General features: G+C 39.3%; 1 protein-coding gene across 19 annotated transcripts in view; it reads left to right on the top strand.

Moving 5' to 3' along the window:
• Positions 1-23,176, top strand: part of QTMAN (queuosine-tRNA mannosyltransferase) — a 426,509-nt gene that overhangs the window by 305,797 nt on the left and 97,536 nt on the right. For 16 of the 19 annotated variants that reach the window (XR_013359345.1, XR_013359342.1, XR_013359341.1 and 13 more), the window contains one exon: positions 16,412-16,756. The exons of the other annotated variants lie outside the window; for them this stretch is intronic. Coding sequence is in view for 12 of the 16 variants with exons in the window: in XM_077861608.1 (XP_077717734.1) it covers positions 16,412-16,756 (345 nt within the window). In the remaining 4 variants the exon portion in view is untranslated. The remainder of the gene's footprint in view (positions 1-16,411; positions 16,757-23,176) is intronic. 19 annotated transcript variants of the gene reach the window in all.

The raw sequence follows: 23,176 nt of genomic DNA, 5'->3' as shown, positions 1-23,176 counted from the left end.
CCTTACCTCTTCCTACTTCACATATGCAAACCACCTAAATAAAACATACTCAAACATCCAAACCACACATCAGTATACAAAAACAATCAGGGCCCAGAAAAGCATAAAATTGTGTATGCATAACCCTTTCCACTTCCTTGTACCAAGGCAGTCATTCATTCAGCAAGTACGTATTGAACATCTACTGTGGGCCATAAACCTGTGAGCCAGTAGAGTTGATTTTGCTCATTTATTTACTACAGGGAGTAAAGAATAAGATTTGTTTGAACTCCAGTTCTATAAAATCAAAATGTTATTTCTGGCTTAACAAAGATAGTGTTGTAGTAGGACTTTAGTATCTCTTGGTTGGTTTTCTATAATTCTCTGCTGGAATACATCTACTACCCATGGATTGGTTTTAAATGGCCTTCAGCAGATATTGCTGCAGGGCCATCTGGCCATTTGCTATCTGTACTCCTAAACTTACATTCAGTTCTAGAATAATCTGGCTTTGACTCCCTGAGAACTTGGTTATGCCATGGCATATATTATTAAAATGTTAAATGTGTATAAACTAGGGCACATATTGACAGCTCAGGTGGTATGTAATACTTTAACATAGCCCAACCTAACAAGATGCAGACACCCTCGATACAGCTAAATTATGGAATTAGGTACATTTTTAAGATGACAAGATTTTTTGTTGTTGTTGTTTTATACGAGAACTCCATTGAATGGTTACTTTTCCCAGGATGTTTGTTATTATTAATATTTATGGTTAAAAGCATACAATTTCCACTTGCATCCGATTTAGTATTAAAGGAGATGTTTGCACATCTGTGTTTATGACCCACAAAAATACAAACTGTGACTGTGTATAATTCTCTCTTGAAAACACTTGCCCATATTCATGAGCCCATCATTCAAGGAAAAGCTGTTTCAAGATGCAAAGTGAAAACCTTTTCTGCAGCTAATGTTGAAACTCAAAATAACGTTCAGCATATCCTGAAGGATGACCATGGATTGTTGTGATCCTTCAACAACCAATGTACTATCTCTTTAAAAAGCTTGTAAGAGGGAGGGGTGCCTGGGCGGCTCCTCTGGACTCTCGATTTCAGCTCAGGTAATGGCTCACGTCATGATCTCTGGTTTGTGAGATCAAGCCCCACCTGCCTCCGGCTCTGCAGGGGACCTGGATCCTGCTTAAGATTCTCTCCCTTCCTCTTTCTCCCCTTCTTCCCCCCCACCCCCCCCAAAAAAAAAAACCTGGAAGAGGGAAATTCAATCATATGTTAAAATGTCTGGTTTTTCTTAAAACAGCAGAGATTTTAGTTTGAGTGGGCACTCCATAAATACCTGCTGATTACCTTACAGTTTAATTAAATGTCTTAAAATTTAGAAAACTGTTGAGTTTTTAAGGAAGCATAAAACTTAGGTACAAAACTCTCTCTCCTTGTCTCACTTTGGTGAATCTATAGCACTTCCCAGGCAGAGTGATCAAGATCTACATCTGTCATCCCCACCTCTCCTCAAAACTTTCTTTTCTGATATTTCCTGTCCAATATCTGTTACAGTTTAGCAAGTCAGAAGCTGGCTCTTAACAATTGACTGTGGGATGAGGCCCTTAATAACTTCAAATACTGAAACTCCTGGATAGAAAGCAAAAAGTAAGTTTTTAAAACAGTAGCATAAAAATAAATTTAGAACATGAGAAATACAAGATGCTTTAAAAATTAATGCATATTTTTAAAGGATTAAGTAGAATTTTAATACATTCATTAAAGTGAACTCAGTGGAGATGTTAAGTATTAGATGTGTATAAAGGGAGACTTAGTGACCTAGAAGCTAGATCTTAAGGACTAAAAGGATAAGAATCCAACACATGTCTAATAGGACTTCCAGAAGGAAAAATTAGAGAAAGTGTTAGAGGCAATATTCAAAGAGATTTGGGCAAGAAATTTCCAGAGATTATTAAAATCATTAATTCTCAAGGTAATACATAGGCTTAGCTTTAAAAGGTCAGAGAGTACAAAAAAGTCTATAATACAAAGCAAAATCCCTTTCCCCAGTCCTTCCCTACTCCTAAGCTCTCCCACCCACAGAGGCACTGCCACTGACAAAATGTTTAATTTTTTCTGGTCTTACGATTTCTTGATTTTTAACATAGATATTTATCTATTTACTTCCTACCAGTAGAAGTGACTTAGCTCTCTCACAGTCTGAGTGTGCGTGTGCACATACAGGCTTTCCCTCACCCTATCCTTCCAATGTGGCTATATCTCAACTTTTGGATAATTAAATATTCTGTGTTTATAGCATTATTGCTATGTAAAAAACGTTCCCTGCTGAGCATCATTGTATTCCGTGATTAGGTTTCCTTCCTTGAGCAACTCTTCACTTTTTCCTGAAGCTGATTATTGCTTTGGCTGTATCTGCCCGGTGTCTGTCTCTATCACAAACTCATTCCTAAGCTCTGTTGCTGTCATTGAGTCATCATTTTGTTACAGTGAGTCACATCAAGAAACCCATCTTTTCCATTTTTTTATTCATTGGATACCTCCATCCTGGAGGCCTCCATTCTCTGGGCCCTTGAGTCAACTATTTCCTTGATCCCGTGTCTCTCTCTTCATTTTCTTTCCCCTTTAAGTGTGGTGTATCTACCACAAGGCATATACATGGGAACTACAATTTCTTAAGAATTCACGTGTCTGAAAATGACTTTATCTTGTCTCACATTTGATTGATATTTGAGTTTTGAGCTTTCATTGAAAATCATTTTCCTCTTGAGCTTGAAGTAATGGTCTATTGTTTTCTACTTTTCAAACTTCCTGTTGAGAAGTCCCGTCTATTTCTGATTGCGTGCATGTGACTCTCCCTGTTTGCTCTCTCAAAAGGCATTACACTTTCTTTTTCACTGCTGGTACTCCTAAATTCCAAAATTCTGCTTGGACTGGATCTTTGTTCCTTTCTTTTGCTGGTCACTCATTCCCTTCAGCACAAGGAATTTTCTTATGTGGTTTCTTTGATTTTCACCTCCCCCCCCTGTGATTTTCCACATCTTCATTTTCTTCAACTCCTATTCATCAATATTGAAACTTAGATGGACTTCATTTTGTTATCTCTTCCTCTACTTCATTCTTTCCATTTTGGGTTTTCTGCTTTCTGTAAAATTTTCTCGACCTTATCTTCCAATTCATCTAATGATTCTTTTTCAATTACAGTATTTTTGGTTGCAAGCAGTCATCTTTGTTCTTGAATGTCCTTTGTTATTACGCTCTGTTTTTCTCACCATGAATGCAGAAATCTTATTTTATCAGTGTGGATATTATAGGGTTGTTTTTTTTTTTAATTTTCTTCTGTTCTTCCCTTTGTCTCCATTTCTTTCAAGTTCCTTTTTCTGTACTTGTTTGCTTGGTCATATTTATTTCATGTGAACAGTTTTTTCCTCAAAAGTCTCATGGTCCCTGGATCTCCATTCCTATTTGAGAGTAAGACCCTGAAAGATATTTAGTGTTTCAGAGACAGGGCTCATGGACTAGTAACCTTTTTCATAGAATGAGCAAACAGGGGATTCACTTGTTTTGCTTTGGCATCCCCACATGTCACTGGCGACAGGTCAGTCCAGTAAGTTTCCAGAGAAAGGTTCCTCCAATCGCCTACATGGGGAATCTACTGCTGTCTGAGAGCCAAATGGTTCGAGAAGGGCTTTAGAGAGGCATCACCAATAAATTGGCATTCTTTCCCTTAATTTCCCTCATCCTTGCCTTTAGCCTTACCTGGTCTCTGGGGCTTAGCCCTTCTGATAAGGAAGCCTCCTTTCTGCTGTTGAGGTGAGGAATGGGAGGTAGGGGTAGAGGGGAGACCAGAGGTAGCTGCCTGGCTGCAGTGGGCTCAGGGAAGTTATCAGAGGGGTTTGTGTTACATCATATAGAATTGCTACCAGTTCTGGTTTCAGTTCTGCTCTGTATCTGCACCTCCAAAGGTACCTGATATGTCCGATACCTGAGCCTTTGGAGTTTCTCTGGAACAAATGAACTGCTGCTTCTTGGCTAACATTGCATGCACAAGCAAAATCATCTGCACGCATGGACATGTCCTCCCTCCTCCTCTCTGCTCAAAAACCACTCGTCCGTCTGCTTTCTATCTTCTGAAATTTAGTTGACATTTCTTTCCTATTGTCATCTTTCTCAATTTACCTCTTCTTTGAAAGTCAAGGTCTTTTTAAAAAATTCCCATACCATTATTTTGGTGGAGATTCAAAAGGCAAGAGGGATTTAAAATTGGTATTTGCTCTGCCGTGCTGTCCCCAATCCATTCTTCACACTGCAACAGAGCATTTATTCAGCCCCAACTCAGCCTTAAATGGCCACAAACCACTTGCCTTATATTATTAAGGGCAAAAAAGCCTTCCCCTGGTTATACCTTGGACCTCATTTTTGTCCCTCCCCTCACCCACCTTAATTCCTATTCAACCTCAATCAATACTCTGATTGAGTATTTTGCTTTTTATGCCTGTACCATGCCACCCCCCTTCCCCATCCTCCCTCCCCTGGCCCTTTGCACGTTCTATTGCTCTTAGTGCAGCCCACCTCTCACTACCTCCGCTAGCTAGCTTCCAGTCACCACCAACCCTCAGCTGAAAGACCACCTTCTCTACAGAACCTTCCTTGGCACTAACCCCATCTCCATGACTGGGTTTCTATCATCCTAACACCTATTCTTCCCATGATCAGAGCACCTACCACATCATCTGTTCCATGAGTGCAACTTGGCTATTTGCTCAGCACTCCAATCTTTGTTTAATGGTAATTGAATGGTTTCTTCTCTAAATGTTTTTCACTCAGTATTTTCACAGAGTATTTATGGCCTTTCTTTGCTTTCAAGCCTTGGTTATGTTCTAGTAATACCCCAGCAATTTACCTATCTGTTATATTTTTATCCCTGTTTTCCAAATTTAGAAATACTGGAAAGTATAGAAAAGCTGAAATAAGTGAAGGTATTTGTACACTCAATTTGTACAGTTGAAGACTTCATCTCACATGTAATATTAACAAAGCTGTATCTTCTAGCATCAGTTCAGAATAAAGTCAGTTTCTGTGGCTTAACAATTGAACAACAGTAGAATCAGAACTTGAAATGAATCAATACTTAGTGCCATAGCATTTAATGTGGTGGTAGGAAAAAGTGGGTTGTGCTAGAAGTTGGATTTGCTGGTAATTTTGATTTATTCAGATTGTGGATGGGCAAATGGAAAAAAAGGGGGACTGGATTTTTTGATGCCCATCTGTTCATGCTTCAGAGACCTGGAAACTGATGTTTTAAATTTCCTGGTTTAACTTTCTTGGTTTATGCAGCTTTAAGAAGGGGGGAAAATGGAAAATCTCAGTTAGAAAAGTGAAAAGAATAAAAGGAAAGACAAGGAAAAGTGAAAGGTAGGAAGAAAGTAAAATGACAAACATAATAGAAAGGGGGGAATATATTCGTTTGATTTATAACATTAGGCCTTTTTGTAACTCATGTGCCTCTAGGCATGAGTACATATCTATGATTAGTACATAAATGAAAATAAGGTAACATATTAAAATGCCTGCCTTAAATGGGTGGCTAACATGTAACTGGGAAGAGTTAACAAGAAAAATGTATCTTAAAAAAAGCACAAGTCTGGTTCAGAAAGTGGGTTTCACTATGAAATGACAGTGGAGTCAAGAGACCAGAAATTTTAACGTTGAGTATCTCTTTAGTAATCATGACAACACAATTATGATAATCTTCACCATTGTTATCAATAATAAAAAAGAACAGTATTTACTGACCTCTTACTATGTGCCAAGCCACGTGGAGAACATCACTCTGCAAAGGCAGCATGCTATTATCCACATTTTACAGATGAAATGACTAATACTTACAGAAAAAATTCTCTCCCCAGGTCAGCTAATAAGTAGCAGAGCACTGAATTTGAAAACAGACCATGTGCCTAGAGCCTGCCGACCCAGTGTGCCCTTTTGCCCATGAATAAGGACTGTAGGATAATCAGTAGATTTGATAGACTGTTTTGATCCTTATTGTTCTGTGAGAAGTCTACGACTGGTGGTATTCTCATTGATCAGATGAGAAAACCCAGGTTTAGAGAGATTAAATCATTTTATTCACAACCAAACAAATTTTTAAGAAAAATTTCTTTTCTAAAACTCCATCCTCTTTTCTTGATTCTTAATAAACCAGTAACATTTTCTGCTTCACAATGAAATTCACAAACATTTGCTCCTCTTTATCCTCCAAATTCTTATATCAGTTTTGATGGTCGGCTCCCTCTTCTTTGACAATATTCTCTTGTTGTCACTGCCTGTCAACATAGATATAGTGCCTCCTACTCCGTTGGTTTCCTGATACTCTGTTTAGGAAGAGTTTCACACATCACAGTGTTGACCCTCTCTCCTTTTTCCACAGCAGTATCCATTTGTGTTGGTCATCCCAGGCTGCCAAAAACAAACACATAGACTGAGTGCTTGAAACATCAGATATGTATTTTCTCACAGTTCTGGGAGCTTGACACCTGAGAACAGGGTGCCAGTATGATTGGTTTTGAGTAGGACTCTCTTCCTGGCTTGCAGATAGCTGCTTGTGGCTGTGTCCTCACACGTGGTAATGGAAGGAGAAAGACAGAGAGAGATCTCTTCTGCTTCTTAGAAGGCCACAGTCCTGTTGGATTAGGGCCCATCATGACCTCATTTAAACCTTGTTACCTCCTAAAGACCCTATCTCCAGACATAGTCACATGAAGAGTTAGGGTCCCTAATTTTGAGGGAACGCCATCCAGTCCATTACACCAATAAAACGATGTCCTGTTTGAAAGGAGAGTCTCCAACTGGAAACATTGCCATAGGGAATTCTTATATTATTTTAAGGAGAGCGATCCTTTCTTTAATATCAACACATTTTCCCATCCCGCTTTCAATTTCCAAATAACGGCTTCTCAAAAAAAAAAAAAAAATCATGGAATAGGACATGTGATTAGAGATCATTTTTAGAATTTCCTTCAACGCTTTATTGATGCTATAGAAGAGTAGTGAGAACGTTTACTTGCCGACAAGGTAAATCCCAACAAAAGAACTTGTGGAGTCTAGGCACGTGTGAAATGGCCTCGTCCTACTTCAAAGAGATTACCTCGGATCTACAGTTTTCATTTTTTATGAACTATCATTAAATGAACTAAAGTGAAAGGATGGAAGGTATTGCAGTTTCGCTTCTGACTTATTAATGAAACAAACGATGAGCAAGTTACCCAGTTTGAATTGAAAAATTAGATCATATTAGTAATAGAACCGGTAAACAGTTTAAGTTAAAGGTGATCTGGAGAATTTACAACTTTGGGAACTAAAAGCCTAAAAAAAGTTAGTATGAAATGTTACTATATATGCACTAAAGGCTTTGTAAATACAGATATGACATAGGAGGAACTTAAATATTTGTCGAATGAACACTTGTTGATTGATTACAGTTTCTCATTTACTAACTTACTAGGAAAATTGTTGTTACTCAAGATGGCCTTAGGACTGACTCCTTAAGTGTGGGTATCAACCTGAATGAGCAAAGGCATGGGAAGCTGACTTAGATATACTCAGCAACTCCACACGGCACAATTCTCTTTCAATCCTCTGAAGAAATCTGCAAAAACAGACACCATTCCATTTTATAGATTAGGAAACTGAGGTTCAGAGAAATTAAATGGTTTGAATAAATTCAGATGCAGGAAGTGCCCGTACAGCCTGGATTCTCTATCCAACATGCCCATTGCTTGAGTGGAGTTCTTTAAGGTGCTTCACAAAGATTTCTCCCCACCTGTCCTCCCAAAATAATCTTTCGTTTCAAATACCACAGGCTCACAATCCCATTTGTAATAAGTTCCCTTGAATTAAGGTACTGCCCTTTTTCAAGGGTGCAAGACGTTGAGCAAAGAAAGTCAGAGACATTGTGGGAATTTAAGATTCGATTCCAATAAGACCAACAGTGGAGAGCAGGGCGTGATTCAGGGCTGGATCCAAAGTGGGGCTTAGTTCCAACATATAGGCTACCAGGAGATGCGTGGTAGGTGTGGGGGATGGCAGGGGGACCCAGGCAATCAGAAAGCAGTATAAATATCTTAGGGAATTAGCCACCAGTGGGTGGGGAATGCTCGAAACGGAGGTAGGAGAATAAAGATTCCCCGTTGGCAGTTTAGCCTACAGCTCTGCCTGTGTTGAATTGCTATAGTAAACCTTGTGCAAACTAGAGGGTTTTATTGTTCCGAGAGAACTCTGTTTTGGGAGGAGTGGAGCTCATGAGAAGTAAGCATGCATATGCTCACAAGACTAGCTCTGAATTTGATAAACATTTGTTCTGTCAACATGCAAGGTAGCTTTTCGTCTCACGTTTATAAGGGCCTTAAATTTTCTGTGAGAGGAGTATATTGATTCTCAAGAGATTTTGTAAAATTGCACAAGACAAACTGCTTGTGCTGGTAGGCAGTTAACATTAGCAATGTCTACCATCCCAAACACCGAAATCGGGAGAGAATGAGGACTTGAGGCATAACTGTTTAAGTTAAATAAATAATCCTAACCACATAACCTGTGTTGTCAGAAGAGGTCATATAGTCAAGTGGCGTAAGTAAGGTGCGTGGAAAGTGTTAGATTCTCAGGAAAGTGGTGGTGGGAAGGGAAAAAAAAAGACTAGATTCATGAGCACAGGACCATCTTTTCCTAGGATGGCCATACATCCCAACTATTGAAGGGACAGTCATTGGAAAATGATGGCCCTCAACCCGGGGAGGAAGCTGCAGCTTGGCCTATAAGTAAAGGTTCTGTCCTCCCTAAGGGCGTCATCTCTGGGGCCAGACAGAGCTAACAAGGCCAGTGTGATGACCACAAATTTGCTTTCAGTCCCAGCGTGCATTTCTCAAGCTAATAAGTAGGGTTTGCTTGTTAATTGTAACTGCAGCTAGTGTCTCTGGATTCTGTTTTTCTATCCTGTCACAGAGCAGAGTCTTCATAGTTCCAGTAAGACACTCTCGCCCAGTGCCCCCTCACAGATCGCTGTCAATATTCCACGTCGGCTTTGCAAGTTTGCACCGCGGGAGATGAAATCTGGTCCAGGCACCAAAGCCTGAACATCTAAACAACGTGGCCTAACCAGCCACGGTGGTGTTGGATGGCTGTTCCCCCAAAGCATTTGCGCTATGTGCATGTGGATTATGATTGACTCGTCTGTGATTTGAATTTGTTCATATTTTGTTCCGCCAGGAGTTTCTTATTGAAACAGCCTCCATAGACATGTGCCATCTATTTTATGAGTATTAGCCCTTAGCCATCTCCAGGAAAGAAGAGCAGCCGTCCTGCAACCAACCAACCAAGCATAAGTCTGTCTTTCTGTTTAATGTTGTGGTCTCCAAACATCTAGTTTTAATTATGATGGATTTCCTTGCTTGTGATTCCTTTATTTAGTGAAGATAGTGTGGCAAGAGATATGGGGGGAGGGGGGGCGGGGGGATGTATGTGTACACATGAGAATGCTAGTTCAAGATTTTTACTTTTATAGTTTATAGTTTTGTATAAATCTGCTTACCATATAAGTAATATATTGGACACATGTGGGCTAGCATGATTTTTTAATTATCTTTGATATTTGCTTATGTGGCTAAATTCTAAAAATGTTAATTTTGTAATTAATTTCCAGCACATTGTTTGGAAACAGTGAATAGTTTTTGTTATAAATCACCCAAGAACTTAGATCACTACACTGCCTAGATGTGTCTTCCCACTTGGGTTTGGAAAAGTTATTTATCTTTGATTCCTATTTCCTTTCTCCTCAATTCTCAATGTGGTTTATATCCAAGAATCCACAGAAATGGCTGTGATAAAATCAAATGATATTTTTTTCTGCTGTCATCCATATTAGCCTGGAACCATATCTCCCGTCATTTTGTTTTTTTTCCAGATTCTCCTCATTTCTTTCAACCTTCCTTTTGTCTACTGACATGTAGCCTTGGTATATGGCCTTTGGTTTGAGTTTCATCCTTTTCTCATGAGAAAGCATTTCTCCACTCCTGCCATGCCTACTGTGTAAAATACGCCGCCACCTAGCTGGCCTTCCAGACTGGCTGTCCATCCATCTCCTAGAGTCCCCAGTGGTGTTTCCCAGAGTATCCTTTGTTGCCTATTAAATCTTAAGGTATATCCTTGGGGATGGGAGAGTCCTTGTTTCTTTAAGTGTTAAGTTTGAGAAACGATGAACATAATATTCCTATTACATAATAGGTGCTCAATAAATATGTTTTGAATAAACAGAAGAATGAATGAGTGCGCATATTTATAGTGTACACTAGCACGTACTTTGGGAAGTTCTTTAGGAAACAAATGTCTCGCTCTCATTAACTCAGCATTTACCAAACATGTTTTCGCACAGAACCTTCTCTAGTGTTACACAGAACACATCTTGTTAAAATTTCAGCCTCAGCTGTGCAACGTCATGGCCATACCCTGGCCCTCCCTCGAGCCCAAGCTGTGTGGAGAGGGGCCGAGCTTCCTCAGCTCCCTCTTCTTGCCTGCCCCACACACAGGCCACTTTCCTTATTTCGGTTGCTAACATGCTCCTCCTTCTGCCTTGTATCAACTCTGGAATCATCTTTGACTGGTTATGCTGTCTTTTCCTTTAATCATCTGCTAATCTGCATCATTTTTCACGTGCTGTCTTCCAGATCTGTTTTGAGAAGCAAGACCATTGATAATCTCTGTCTCGTGGACTCTTCTCTGTGGGCATTTATGAGATTCTATAGGTTGAACTCACTATATTAAGTACTTTAAAAAAAAATCTCTCAAAAAGACATTTGTAAGCAGTGTCCAACCACGGTATTCTCTTCAGCAACACATGAATCCATACTAATGTCCTAAGTTTACTTGACTTGCTTTTCTTTATCGCCTTCCTTTTGATTACCTCTCTTAGTCAGCTACACATACTCTAGCCTCTCATCTTCTTCAGAAATAAGCTAAAGAACCCAGAGCATTTCCTGCATTCTCCATCAATCTTAACATAATTTAAAGCTACTCTCAAATCTAGTGTTTCCAGATTGATCTGAATAAGGCCATTACTACAGGTTCAGCTCAGGGCTTGCGTGTTTGGATGTGGGGGTGGCAGGAAGAAGCAAATTTAGGTCTCAAAAATACCTACACCAGCTGTGTCTTGGAACATTGCCCAGCACAGTCCTGGGGTTTTGTGGCAGCATCTCTGGAACCATGTTGGAGGACAGACGTGGTGAGGAAGGAAGGGCATTTGCGAGGAGAGGAGGCGGTAGGGAGGCTCTACTTGTGTTTCACAGATTGGTATTGGTTAGGAAAGAAATTGGGGGAGGGCCCCATGGCCAGTAACAGGTTGCAAATGATTACAGTAATCAGAATGTTTCTGAAAGTAAAAACAGGCTCCGATAAGCTGAGAGACTCAGAAACAGGGAAAGATGTTCTGCGAGTAAGGTGGGCAGTAGCATTTCTTTAAGAAAAATTGGGGGGTTATTAAAAGGCAAATCTGGCGTAAGCTCTAAAAGGCAGCTCACTGGTTTTCTTCCGACTCTTTTCTCTCCTTCACTCCTTATCTCAGGACCTTTTCTCTTCTCATTAACACCTCCACCAGAGTTGGAGCTCGGGAAGAGAAAGGAAGTGTTCAGACATGTGCCTATTTGCATACTCACTCTCTTGAGTCAATGCCAGGACAGCACATTCTGTCCAGTTCTATAGAAAAGCCAGTTTCACCCCATCAGTAAGGTATTATTTTCTTTTTTAGCATAGAACGGTTTATTGCCAAGCTTCTCTTAACTGTACATTACAAATAGTGTCTGATTAAGAATGTTCTGGATGGGTTAATTAGTGTGGTGACTATTATTAAGCAAACTGCTTGTTAGTATTATGCCTATTTGATCTTGGTATTGATGTGAAGTAATTGACCATAGAGCTACATTTAGAAAAGCTGGAATAAAGTTTTTTGATTTCTATTATGGCAATAAATTGTTTACATTAAACATGTCTATGAAAATATGAGTTTCATGGCACAGAGAATCAGAATAGACTCTGTGTGGGATGGTAGATGAGGATTGTTTTGTTTTGTTTTGTTTTGTTTTAGAAATATTAATACATTTGTCCAGCTTGCTTCACAACCAGCTCTGCTAGAACAAAGTAGTAAAAAAATTATTTCAGCTGACTACTGCCGAGTGTATGAAAAGTAAAGTGATTTTAACTCAACCTCACCTAAAGGACATATTTCCTTTTATTTTTTTTTAAGATTTTATTTATTCATGAGAGACACAGAATGAGAGAGAGAGAGAGAGAGAGGCAGAGACTTAGGCAGAGGGAGAAGCCGGCTCCACGCAGGGAGCCTGACGTGGGACTCGATCCTGGGTCTCCAGGATTAAGGCCCCGGGCTGAAGGTGGAGCTAAACCACTGAGCCACCCGGGCTGCCCCATATTTCCTTTTTGATTTAGCTAACTGCCTAAACGCTTAATCTGGGTAACAATTCACTATATATAAACAGACTGTTAAGGAAAAAATATGGGAAGATATTCTAAGCAAGGAAAGCATAGCATGTAACCACCTTCTTTGAAGTCCCAGATTATTATCTATATTATTTATTGGTATTTTGTCCAGTCCTATTATTAAGTTTCCCTCACTACACTATAGCATTTCCATAGGGAATTTATTCCATGAGCTAATAAATTACACCGTCAGGGAGTTTTTCTTGAAATTCAGCTTAAACTTTCCCATTCTTAATTTCATCTCATTACTTCTAGTTATACCCCCCTTGTACCCGGCTAAATAATTATTCTCTTCCCTTGGAGACTCCTATTATGTACCCCTCTACTTGTCACTTAACCAGGCTATTCATATTTAGCTCCTTTAATCTGTCCTCATAAATCAGTTCTTCCATTGCCTTAATCATTATTATTGCTCTTCTAAGAACTCTCTAATTTTCGAACATATACAGTCACAGGTGCCCCAGATGAAACCAGCATCTGCACAGCCCTCTGTCCCTGCAGACTTGGTGTCTTCCTTCTCCGTACAACACGATCCATAACAAAGTGGCATCAGTTGGCTGGTCAGATCAGCATAGTCTCCTCTTGCCAAACTCCAGACAATCTCAACAGTGTTTTCCATGTGTCCTACTTACATTCAGGATTTTTTTCTTTTTCGATTTCAATTAGTAAGCTGAGTTTTTGCTTACTGCCCATATTTATGTTCTGTCTCTTTCCATGTCCCCACTGACCACCACCTATCAAGTCAGCCATCCACAGCCTGTGTTAACAGGGGATCCTGTTCCTCCAACAGGCCTAGCACCTTGCCCACAGAGACATTCCCTGTCAGTCACCGATTCCTGTTGTTTGCAACCCTGTAGCCAGTCTCCCATCCCTTTTATTTTTTTAAAATATTTTATTTATTTTTTTATATTTTTTTTATTTATTTATGACAGTCACACAGAGAGAGAGAGAGGCAGAGACACAGGCAGAGGGAGAAGCAGGCTCCATGCACCGGGAGCCTGACGTGGGATTCGATCCCGGGTCTCCAGGATCCCGCCCTGGGCCAAAGGCAGGCGCCAAACCGCCGCGCCACCCAGGGATCCCTCCCATCCCTTTTAATTTGCAATTTTGCTCACATGCTGGCCAGTAAAATGCATTTTAGGAGTAAGATGGGTCAATGATACTGTTTTCTAGGATGATGTTGGTTATCTTGTTTCAATGCCTACTGATTTTTTATTTGTGAATCCTTCCTGCATTAAATTTGTAATTCTGTTAAAGTCTTTCTTAAGCTCGCCTAGCACCCTTTATCGAACATAAACAAGTTTTTTCACTTGCTCTGTTGTTGTTTTCCAGATATGTACAGGTGTTCCTTCTCTTACTGTTGGTTTCACTTGTTTAAAAGTTAAGGTATTGGGGATCCCTGGGTGGCTCAGTGGTTTGGCGCCTGCCTTTGGCCCAGGGCCCGATCCTGGAGTCCTAGGATAGAGTCCTGCGTCAGGCTCCCTGCATGGAGCCTGCTTCTCCTTCCTCCTGTGTCTCTGCCTCTCTCTCTCTATGGCTATCATAAATAAATAAATAAATAAATAAATAAATAAATAAATAAATAAATAAATAAATAAATCTTAAAAAATAATTAATAAAAAATAAAAGTTAAGGTATTCTTGGGATGTCTGGCTGGTTCAGTTGGTGGAGCATGTGATTTTTGATCTTGGGGTTGTGAGTTTGAGCCCCCGTTGGGTTTAGAGATACTTAAAAATAAAATCTTAAAATAAATAAAGATATTGTCACGGTCTTTTTTTTTTTTAATTTTTCTTTTCTTTTTTTTTTTTTCTGCCTTTTATGGTGATTAGTGAGAACTTCCTCACTGATTTTTAGTTCCTTAGAATCTACTCAGTGTTTTGTATTTGTTTCAGGAAGAAAGTTGGTTAGTTCCCATAATAATTTTAGACCTGTGAGGTATGAAACTACAATGTGTATATGCCCAAGTTTCTTTATTTTCAAATCAATATTAATGGATCATTTTATTAGGGTGCATCTATTACCTGGGAGGGTTTATATATATATATAAGGTGATTTATCTCAAAGGGCTTTCTGAGACAAGGACAGAAGCCCCCCAAACAAGCTTTTTGACTCTGTAATGTACACAGCACACTCCAGCTTGCCTTCAGGCCTAGGGAACATCCTCAGCCCCTCTTCCCTCAACACACTGCTTATATTAGCTTTGCCTCTACTCACCTCACTGGAAATAAATGTCCTCATCTAATGCTTTGGTGACACACCATGGACTCCACACCTGCCACCTGAAACTGATGTTTCCAACTTCACTTTTCTCTCCTTCTTCCCTCAGCTTTGTAAGAAAGCTTGGTCTGTTCTCTTTTATAAGGCCTACTTACTTTCCCCCATGCCAAGAATCCCACGTGCTATGCTATTCTCCTACTTCTGTCTTGTAAGACTTTTCTGTTTCTTCAGGATCCAGCTCCCTTGCCTAGCAAGTGTCCCCAAGTAAACACTCAATGAATACCCCTATGTACAAGTACCCCATTAGGGAAAACAGACCTTGCTTCTCCATTCCCCTCTCAATCTCTCTTTCTCTGCCTCTCCCTCTTTGATGCACACACTGTAACCTTCAGGCTGATTTCTGCCTGCTGTCTCCACGGGAACTACCCTTTGAGAAGCAAGTGATCTAGAAGCTCCTTGTTTTATCTGGTGCTCTGATACCTCTGCAATGCTCTATACCCCCTTTTTATGCATTTTTATGGTTTCTTGATTCCTTTCTTAGACATTCTTTTGAGGTTCTCAACTCACTTCATTAGGATGATGTTAATCTCTCAGATTCTCATTTTACTCTTCCAAATGTTCCTTATTGCTCTCCTTCCATGGTTCTTCTTCCTCATCTACCTCTTATATGCATATACTCTCCATTTCTTCACTTACTCAACAATCCAGGGAAGGGGTCAAGTCTCAAGACGGGCCTCAAGGATTCTGAGAAAGCACTTGTCGTTTGGCTTCAGTCTACCTCTCTAGACCTCTCACTCTGAGACCTGGCCCCACCCCCTTTGGATTGCTTGTTATTCCCTGAAGAGTTTATGTTCTTTCCCAGCCCTTTCCTTTGATCACAACATTGAACTTCCCCCTCCCTGCCTTTCAAAGTCCTTTGAGTAAAACCATCTTTAAGCCTTTACTGATCCCCAAGTCAGAATTAATCTCAAGTTCTGTTTTAAAAGTTGGAACATCCATTCTTTATGCATTCCAACACAGACTAGTTGGTCATTCATGTCTATTCTAAGCGCTACTGGTTTGCTCCCCAGTAGTGACTTATTGATTTCATTTTATTTAGATGCTTCTATCAGTAAGTAACAGATGCCAAGCTCTGTATGCTAAAGCCTTATAGAAGATGGGGGAGAAATGGCATTGAAAACATATCCTTCAAGAAATATTCTCAAGTTGGATTTAATAATAAAAATGTGTGTACAGGTACCCAGAACAACATTGTGAGCAGAAATGGCCAGTGTTAATCAAGGGAGTTGCAAGCATTTTTGTTGGGTAATGATTAAGTGTGGCTTGGAAATATGCATTGGGCCATGCAATGGCTGGAAAATGTAAAATGTAACTCTACCAAGATGAGTGAAGGGAGAGTGATAAATCATCTCTTTACTCGTATTTTTCACAGTATGTACAGTACAGGTTTTATAGCCACAGAAACTCTTTGAAAACCAGTCAGAGACAGTGGTGGTCTCATTTCAAAATTTTGGACTTTCCCTGGATGGCTACTACTTTTGTACTTTCTCTGGAATGTTTGTTATATGTTTATTTTTGTCAGTTTTCCACATCATCACTGCGTCCTTACAGAAAGGTAAAGGACAAGTTTTAAATAGTATTACATTTCCTTTTCATAACAGATTCATGCCCAAGCACAAAACAATCCATTTACAGAAGATTCTCGGCCTTAAAGGAAGTGGTGGCACTGCTCCATCCGCGGCCCTTCCTTTCCAACACGAGCAGAAAGGTTCTGAGAATTTATTGAAGAATTTTAATTCAGAGTCTGGACCTTGCAATGCTGCACAACAAGAAAACCCGGGTAGCTCACTAACACAGGAGTCAGTCTTGAGAACGTGCGACTCATCAGATAATTCAAGCTCTCACCTGAAGGAAAATAAACAAAATACGACTTTTCATCCCTGTGACATTTTGGGTGGAACCGATGATCCACAGAGACCACTGCACATCGTGTGGCCTCACAGGTGGTAAGTTTGGGATGTGCCAATTGAGTAAGAGTTGGAGACCGGTAACGGAGAATATAATTCTGATGGTGGACTTAGTAAATTATTGTCCCTATAGCTGTAGGAAAAGACCGCTTTAGTGTGGTAGTACCACTAACGTGGTACCAAGGTAGAATTATCTTTATATCCATATAGAAATAGTTGCATGTTTAGATTAAATTGGAATTACAGATAATCATTTGCAGTGATTTGCTCATCTAACAACAGCAGCTAGACACCTCTAGAAAATCAAATCCTGTTCAGGAAGTTTCAAACTATAAAAACAGGATTCCTTATCTATGTCTATATATATACACACATGTATATGTGCTGTTATCATATGACTGTTTCATATAGACACCCTGTTAAAGCAATATCACCATTAAAACAAAGCAATTTCCATTATTTCCTAATTTGTCCAGTTTCAACTGGGTGCCTTTATTTCACTTGTCATAAAATGTATCAGTACATTCGCAGCAGTGCCCCTGCTCCCAGATGCCCCTGTATCGTGCTAAAGCAAAACACTTTCCAGCGGAATCTCCTCTAAACAGGAAAATCAACTGCGGCGTGTAATCGTACCAAATACAAACTCATAAACTCAACCCTGGTTCCTATAAATTAGGATTTAAAGAGGTAAAATGTCCTGATAATCTTCTGGTATTAGGCATGAACATTTTAATCTAGTTTTTATTCCTCCCAGTTAGTTTAATCTGCATGTGGCCTGATTAGAGTTCACTTCCCCCACAGATTATGGTCTCTTTATTGCAGAGATGCTGGGCTGATCATTAGGTCCGATTTTCTGAGAGCAACTGTTTACAGGTAAAGTAATAAGCACACCACACCGGCCAGGCAAAGCGCCTTTGCCGGGGATTTGACTTCCAGCACATTAAAACTCCAGAAGCTCTCCCAGTTGATCTGCAGCATCTGGTACCTAAAGGGATTTTCATCTTGGACTCTAAATGTATGAACGCAAAATTTGGGGATTGAAAGTTGCTGTGGAATGTGTCTTTGGGTTTGTCCGTTCAACTTCACACTTCCGGCATACCCTTTGTACGAGAGTAACTTTTCTTTTAAAACCGTGTTTTACTTAGAAGGGGACGCTGTTCAACATTCTTGTGTGTTATTTTAAAATGCATCGGGTCTGGATGAGATTAACCTGTTTCAAGGTAAAATAGGTGTCATCATTCTCTCGGTCCTGGAAAGCTTTTCCTTTTATTCTGCTAACCTTTGGTTGCCTCCGAAGTAATACCTATTGCAAGAAAATCAGTTCTAGAAAGTTTGGTTCTGGGTTAGCATGGAAATGCAGAATTAAATTTGTAGGCTCCTACTACAAAGCAGCATACTGATATGGGGGGAAGAGTGAGAACCACATTATTATCCAATCCTTTGCACAAAATAAGACAGAGCTATGTTAATAAAATTAACAATATTAAATTGAATAATTCCCTCTCTTCCTTTGTATATTTTTGCTTTAATTTAATTTAATTGCCTAAAGTTAGTTGCTTAAAGAGATGCAGCATTATGTTTGTGCACATTCTTATTGTTAAAGCTAAATTATTTTTAATTTGGAGGAGAGGGAAAAAAAGCCGCATCAGCAAGAGTAAATGCCAAAATATAAAAGTAACACATTCATCCTTACGGGTAATATAGTAGAACATTGGAAACTTGGAGGTTGCCAGACACATAGCTAACATTAGGGCTAATTTTGAAAATCTAGCGTGCAGTCAATTTTACTGATGCCTGGGGACATACAAGGTAGAAGCTGACAAGAGAACTAATTTTGTTTGGGTTATTTACTGCTATGCATCATCCGCGGGTTCCCGCCTGACACACAGCTATATGAAGGGGGATATTATCACACACTCAAAATTTATGTTGACATTCGATATTTGTTCAATATGTCAGCAGTATTACTTTCATAATCAAAAGAGTAAGAAAAAGAGAAAAGAAAAGCACTTTATGCTCATATAGATATATCTTTTTAATAACAGTCTATAAGGTTAATATAGTTTACCTTTGAGAGTATACAATGAAAACAAGCAGGGTTAGGAGGGGAAATGACAGAAAGCATCAACCCGAGCTGTTTGTTTGCCATTACCTAAGCGAGCCATGTCAGCTCTCTGGCCCGCGTCTGATAGCTATTTGTTGTACAGAGAGCACAGCATAAAAAAAAATATCAAACTCTTAATACTATTGTGTGCCCATAACCATCTGTCACTGCTAGCCTGGAGATGAGAGGAAGATTACGAGGAATAAACACTGAGCCGCCGAGCATTGGTAAAGCCTTCGGGCAAAAAACTCTTGTGAGGACATCAAAGACATTCTAATTCCGAGGCAGTCAAGGATTACAGTGTGTAACCTGTGCTGACAACAGATAAATGACTGGCAATATTGTGCCAGAGCTGTTGGGTCCTGCATGGAGTACTGATGATGATGATGATGATGTTATCTTGCAGAATGGACTCTGCTGGGATAATTTTATGATAAAACACTTTTTTCAAATGCCACTGGGTCTAGGCAGACATTTACTAGCTACAGGGGTAGCAATCAGTTTCTTCAAAATTTACTGTTCTAAGCCCATTAGAGTTCCAACACAGCAAGGCTCTTCAATGAAAATCTAAAACGCCTATATTTTCTTTAGGAGAATATATGCAAATGTCGTGAGCTGAACTCCTACCCTTTAGTGGTAGATGCTTTATCATCTGATTTATGTAAATTTGCTCATAAAAATACAGTTTATTTTTAATTGGTGAATATGAATTAGAAAATTAAGATTCTGGCTCAGCATTCGTCAGACATGCCCGGTCACAAGCACACATTTATTTATACCTCTGATCGCCTGGGTAGAAATCCTAGAACGGACCGGTCGATACGAGCTGTATCCTCAAGGAGACCATTGGTCAGTACTAGAAATGACCAGGGTTGGATTTGCCAGCTCAACCCTCTTAGTTTGGGGCCTCCCCCACCTCTATCTACACCTCCCTCCTTCTTGTCCTTATCGGGAGCTAATTAAACTACCTGCTCGAGGCGGGGTTTTCTTTAGAGTAGCCTGCGGGAAGCTCTGCGGCCTGGCCTGTCGCTTTTTTGCCTTGGCCACTTAACAGAGAGAAGGGACTTAAGGAGAGGGAACACAGGGATGATTGTTCCCCCTGTAAACAAAAGGGAGAAACGGCCACCAGAGAGGGCAACAGGATTCTCGGAGCCTGTCATTACCTTGCCCAACAAAACAAAAATAAAGGCCTCCTCCTTATCATAAAAAATATGCCCATGAAATCATGCCGTTGCAGTCGCCAACTCTAAAAATGAAGTGATGCTGACCTCATTGTGTTAGTTCCACGCCGGGATCATGAATGGTCTAAAATATAGTGTTAGCCTCTAACATATCTCGTACTAAGTCAACCAAATGTAGAGCCTCCTTGCTAGGATATGTATCAAAATCAAAAGTGACATTTTCTAGAAGATACATTCTGGCTTTAAATCTGTGTTAAAATGTCTGTGCATGAGAACAGGCCCTTCACTGCAATGCTTGCCCCCTCTCTTCATTCTTTCTGAATCTGAGCTTGTCAAGGATTATAGTGTGCAACCTCTGCTGACAGTAGATAAATAACTGACAGTATTTTAGCAGAGTTGCTGGGTTCTCTGCAGAGTAATTTGTTTTCTCCCTTCTACCCAGTCTTTAGTGTTTTGTTATAAACATCTGTAGCAAGGCATGGTTAATAGCAACGACTTAGAGAGAAAGACCTGTAAAAAATACACTGCAATTGGCAACGCCTTTTCTTAAACCCATTTTCTTTGTAACTATTACAACGTTTAAATATTCTCTTGATTTTAATGGGCACCGAAGGCGTACTGCTGGAGGGACAGAGAAAATAAGTTTACAAGACGTTGAAAGATAGCACTCTTAAGGCTGCGGTTCTCAAACTCTTTGATCTAAAGACCCCTTCGCGCTCTTAAAAATGACTGGGACACCGTAGATCTCTCTCTCTCTCTCTCTCTCTTTTTTTTTTTTTTTTAGAGTTACACCTATCAATATTTAGCATATTAAAAATTAAAGCTAAGGGAAAACTTTTAAAAATATACATTAAATCATTGAAAAGTAATAGTAAAGAACCACATACGTGTTAATATTAATGTATTCTTATGAAAATAACTATTTTAGAAGGCAAAATAATTAGCGAGAAGAGTGACATTATTTTATATTTTTGTAAATCTATAATCTCTGAGTAGAAGAGAGTTCGATTTTTATATCTGCTTAAGTATTCAATCTGTTGCAATATGTTGTTTTTGGTGGAGGTTTCGGAAGAAAATTCTGCCTCACAGAGAGAATTGGAAAAGGAAAGAGTGTTTTAATGACCTGCTCAGATTATTGCAGGTATCCTTTGCTGCTACTCGGCAAGTAGGAGTTTCTCAGAGATCTCCGAGATTAGACCACTCAGTGGCTCTTCATACTCTCTTACTTGGTGTCTAAATGGATTTTGTAACATCGCGCATTGGTCACTTGCAAAATACATGATTGATGAATTGTGCAGATCTTCCAAGTATTGACAAAATTCATTATTTCAGAGAATCAGGTTGTTAATATCACCACTGAGATCAACGGACTTTTTGATTATTGGGAAGTCGTCAAGCTCACGGTGTAGATACACTTTTTCCAGAATTCCAATTTTCAATTAAAATCTTGAATTTATCATTGCAACAAATATTATCAGTCGTTTTCTTGAGGAGACGTGTTCACGTGGCTCGTGTTTGAGAAAATGTCTGCCAAATACCCAAGGCTGATTAACCATGGTTGGCCTATCAGTTCTTAGAAGCAAAATTAGTGTTTTGTGAAAAAAGCAACTAGTCAGCTCGTAACTCAAACAATCATACAAATACTGTTTCTCAAGACAACCGGTGTGTCCTGGGACACAAAGATGCAGTGTGTGTATTTCCAGTTTATCATATCAAATATTAAAAGAAGTCTCTTGAAGGGAGGAAATTTAATAAAATTAGTAACTTTAATGCTTCTTCAAGGGCATTCTTAAGTGAAACGATCTTTTTTTTTTTTTTTCTTTTACTGCAAGTGCAGGTGGTCAAGAATGCAACGACTACTAGTTCAGTTTGGTGCCACTGCCTTGAATCACCCTGAGGTCCCAGAACCCTTTTCCATCAGTGTTTCTTCACTATTGAGGCATGTGTCAACACAGTGAAGAAGACAAATTACGTCTTAGTATTATTGTAAAAATAGTTTGACTTTGCAGACCCCATGAAAGGGCTTGAATGTCCCCAGGAATCACTGCAGCGCTCTTGAGAACCACTGTCAAACAGAACTGATAATATGTACAAATATGTCTGCCGCCAGTCATTGGATTGCCTAATTTTTAGTTTTCACAGACTCCTTTTTTTCTTGCCCTGAATGTTAATATATTAACATGTAGGTTTATATGGCATGTGGATATTGGGGTTTCACAGTTGGTGGCAAACAAGTGTTCATCATATATAAGAGCACTTTTTCTCAGACCAAAGAAGATTTGTGTCAAAATGGGCTCAGTAGTCAGGAAGCAGTAGGAGAGATCTACTACACAAATTCTGTTCTAATCTGAAAGCCCCTCTGCGTGCCTCATAAGCGGGTGTGTTCTGGTTAAGAAAGATCAGGTGCAAGTGGCCTGTGAGGCACGTTGAGGAGTTTGAAATTGTTAAGAGTAGCTATGGTGATAAGTTCCACCATGACTCCATTACATGGACTATGGGAAAATTGTCAGAGCTTTTCACTTAAAGTGGAGTGACTTTTTATGAGCTATATGTTACTTGCAATATTTTCCGTAAAGTAATGATAAAACAATTTATGCAATGTTGATTGTGGTTAAGAGTGTAAATTTGGAAAGGAAAAGGCTCAGTCATTGAGAAATAAAAACAGATTTGAAGCATACTTAGGTAAATCATATACTGTAATATTGAAAGAATTTGACATATTTTTAGAAACTTTGGCAACTTCTAACTGAAAACAAATGATTGATATAAAATGGAAAATTGTACTTTATTACTTAAGAGTAAAATAAATTACTTTTTTTTTCCATTCTTTGACTCTCTGAGGTTTAAAAATACAACTTTGAAAACAAAATTGATGACTGCCTTCTGAAAAGTGTATGTTAAGTAGATTGGATGTTATACTTTTTGATTTTCTTGTTGTCCAAGTAACTTGGGGAAAGTTTAGCAAATAGATTGTCTTAAATCTTTCAGGTCTCATTGGTGATTACTTAAGAATAGGATACATGTGGAGGACAGTCTTCAGGTGCCACAGCAGGATAAGAACTGAGAAGCAAAGTGTTAGATTTGGGACACCAATGTTCTCTTTCTATTTCAGTGTTATGCATAAATCTGTTTCTTTGGGAGAAATGATCCTCACAGAATTATAGTTCTGGAAAA

Source organism: Canis aureus, chromosome 20, assembly GCF_053574225.1.
Source record: "Canis aureus isolate CA01 chromosome 20, VMU_Caureus_v.1.0, whole genome shotgun sequence".
In the NCBI taxonomy this organism is placed as follows: Eukaryota; Metazoa; Chordata; class Mammalia; order Carnivora; family Canidae; genus Canis; species Canis aureus.
Note: the sequence above shows the minus strand (reverse complement) of the source record. Positions and strands in the feature narration are given on the sequence as shown.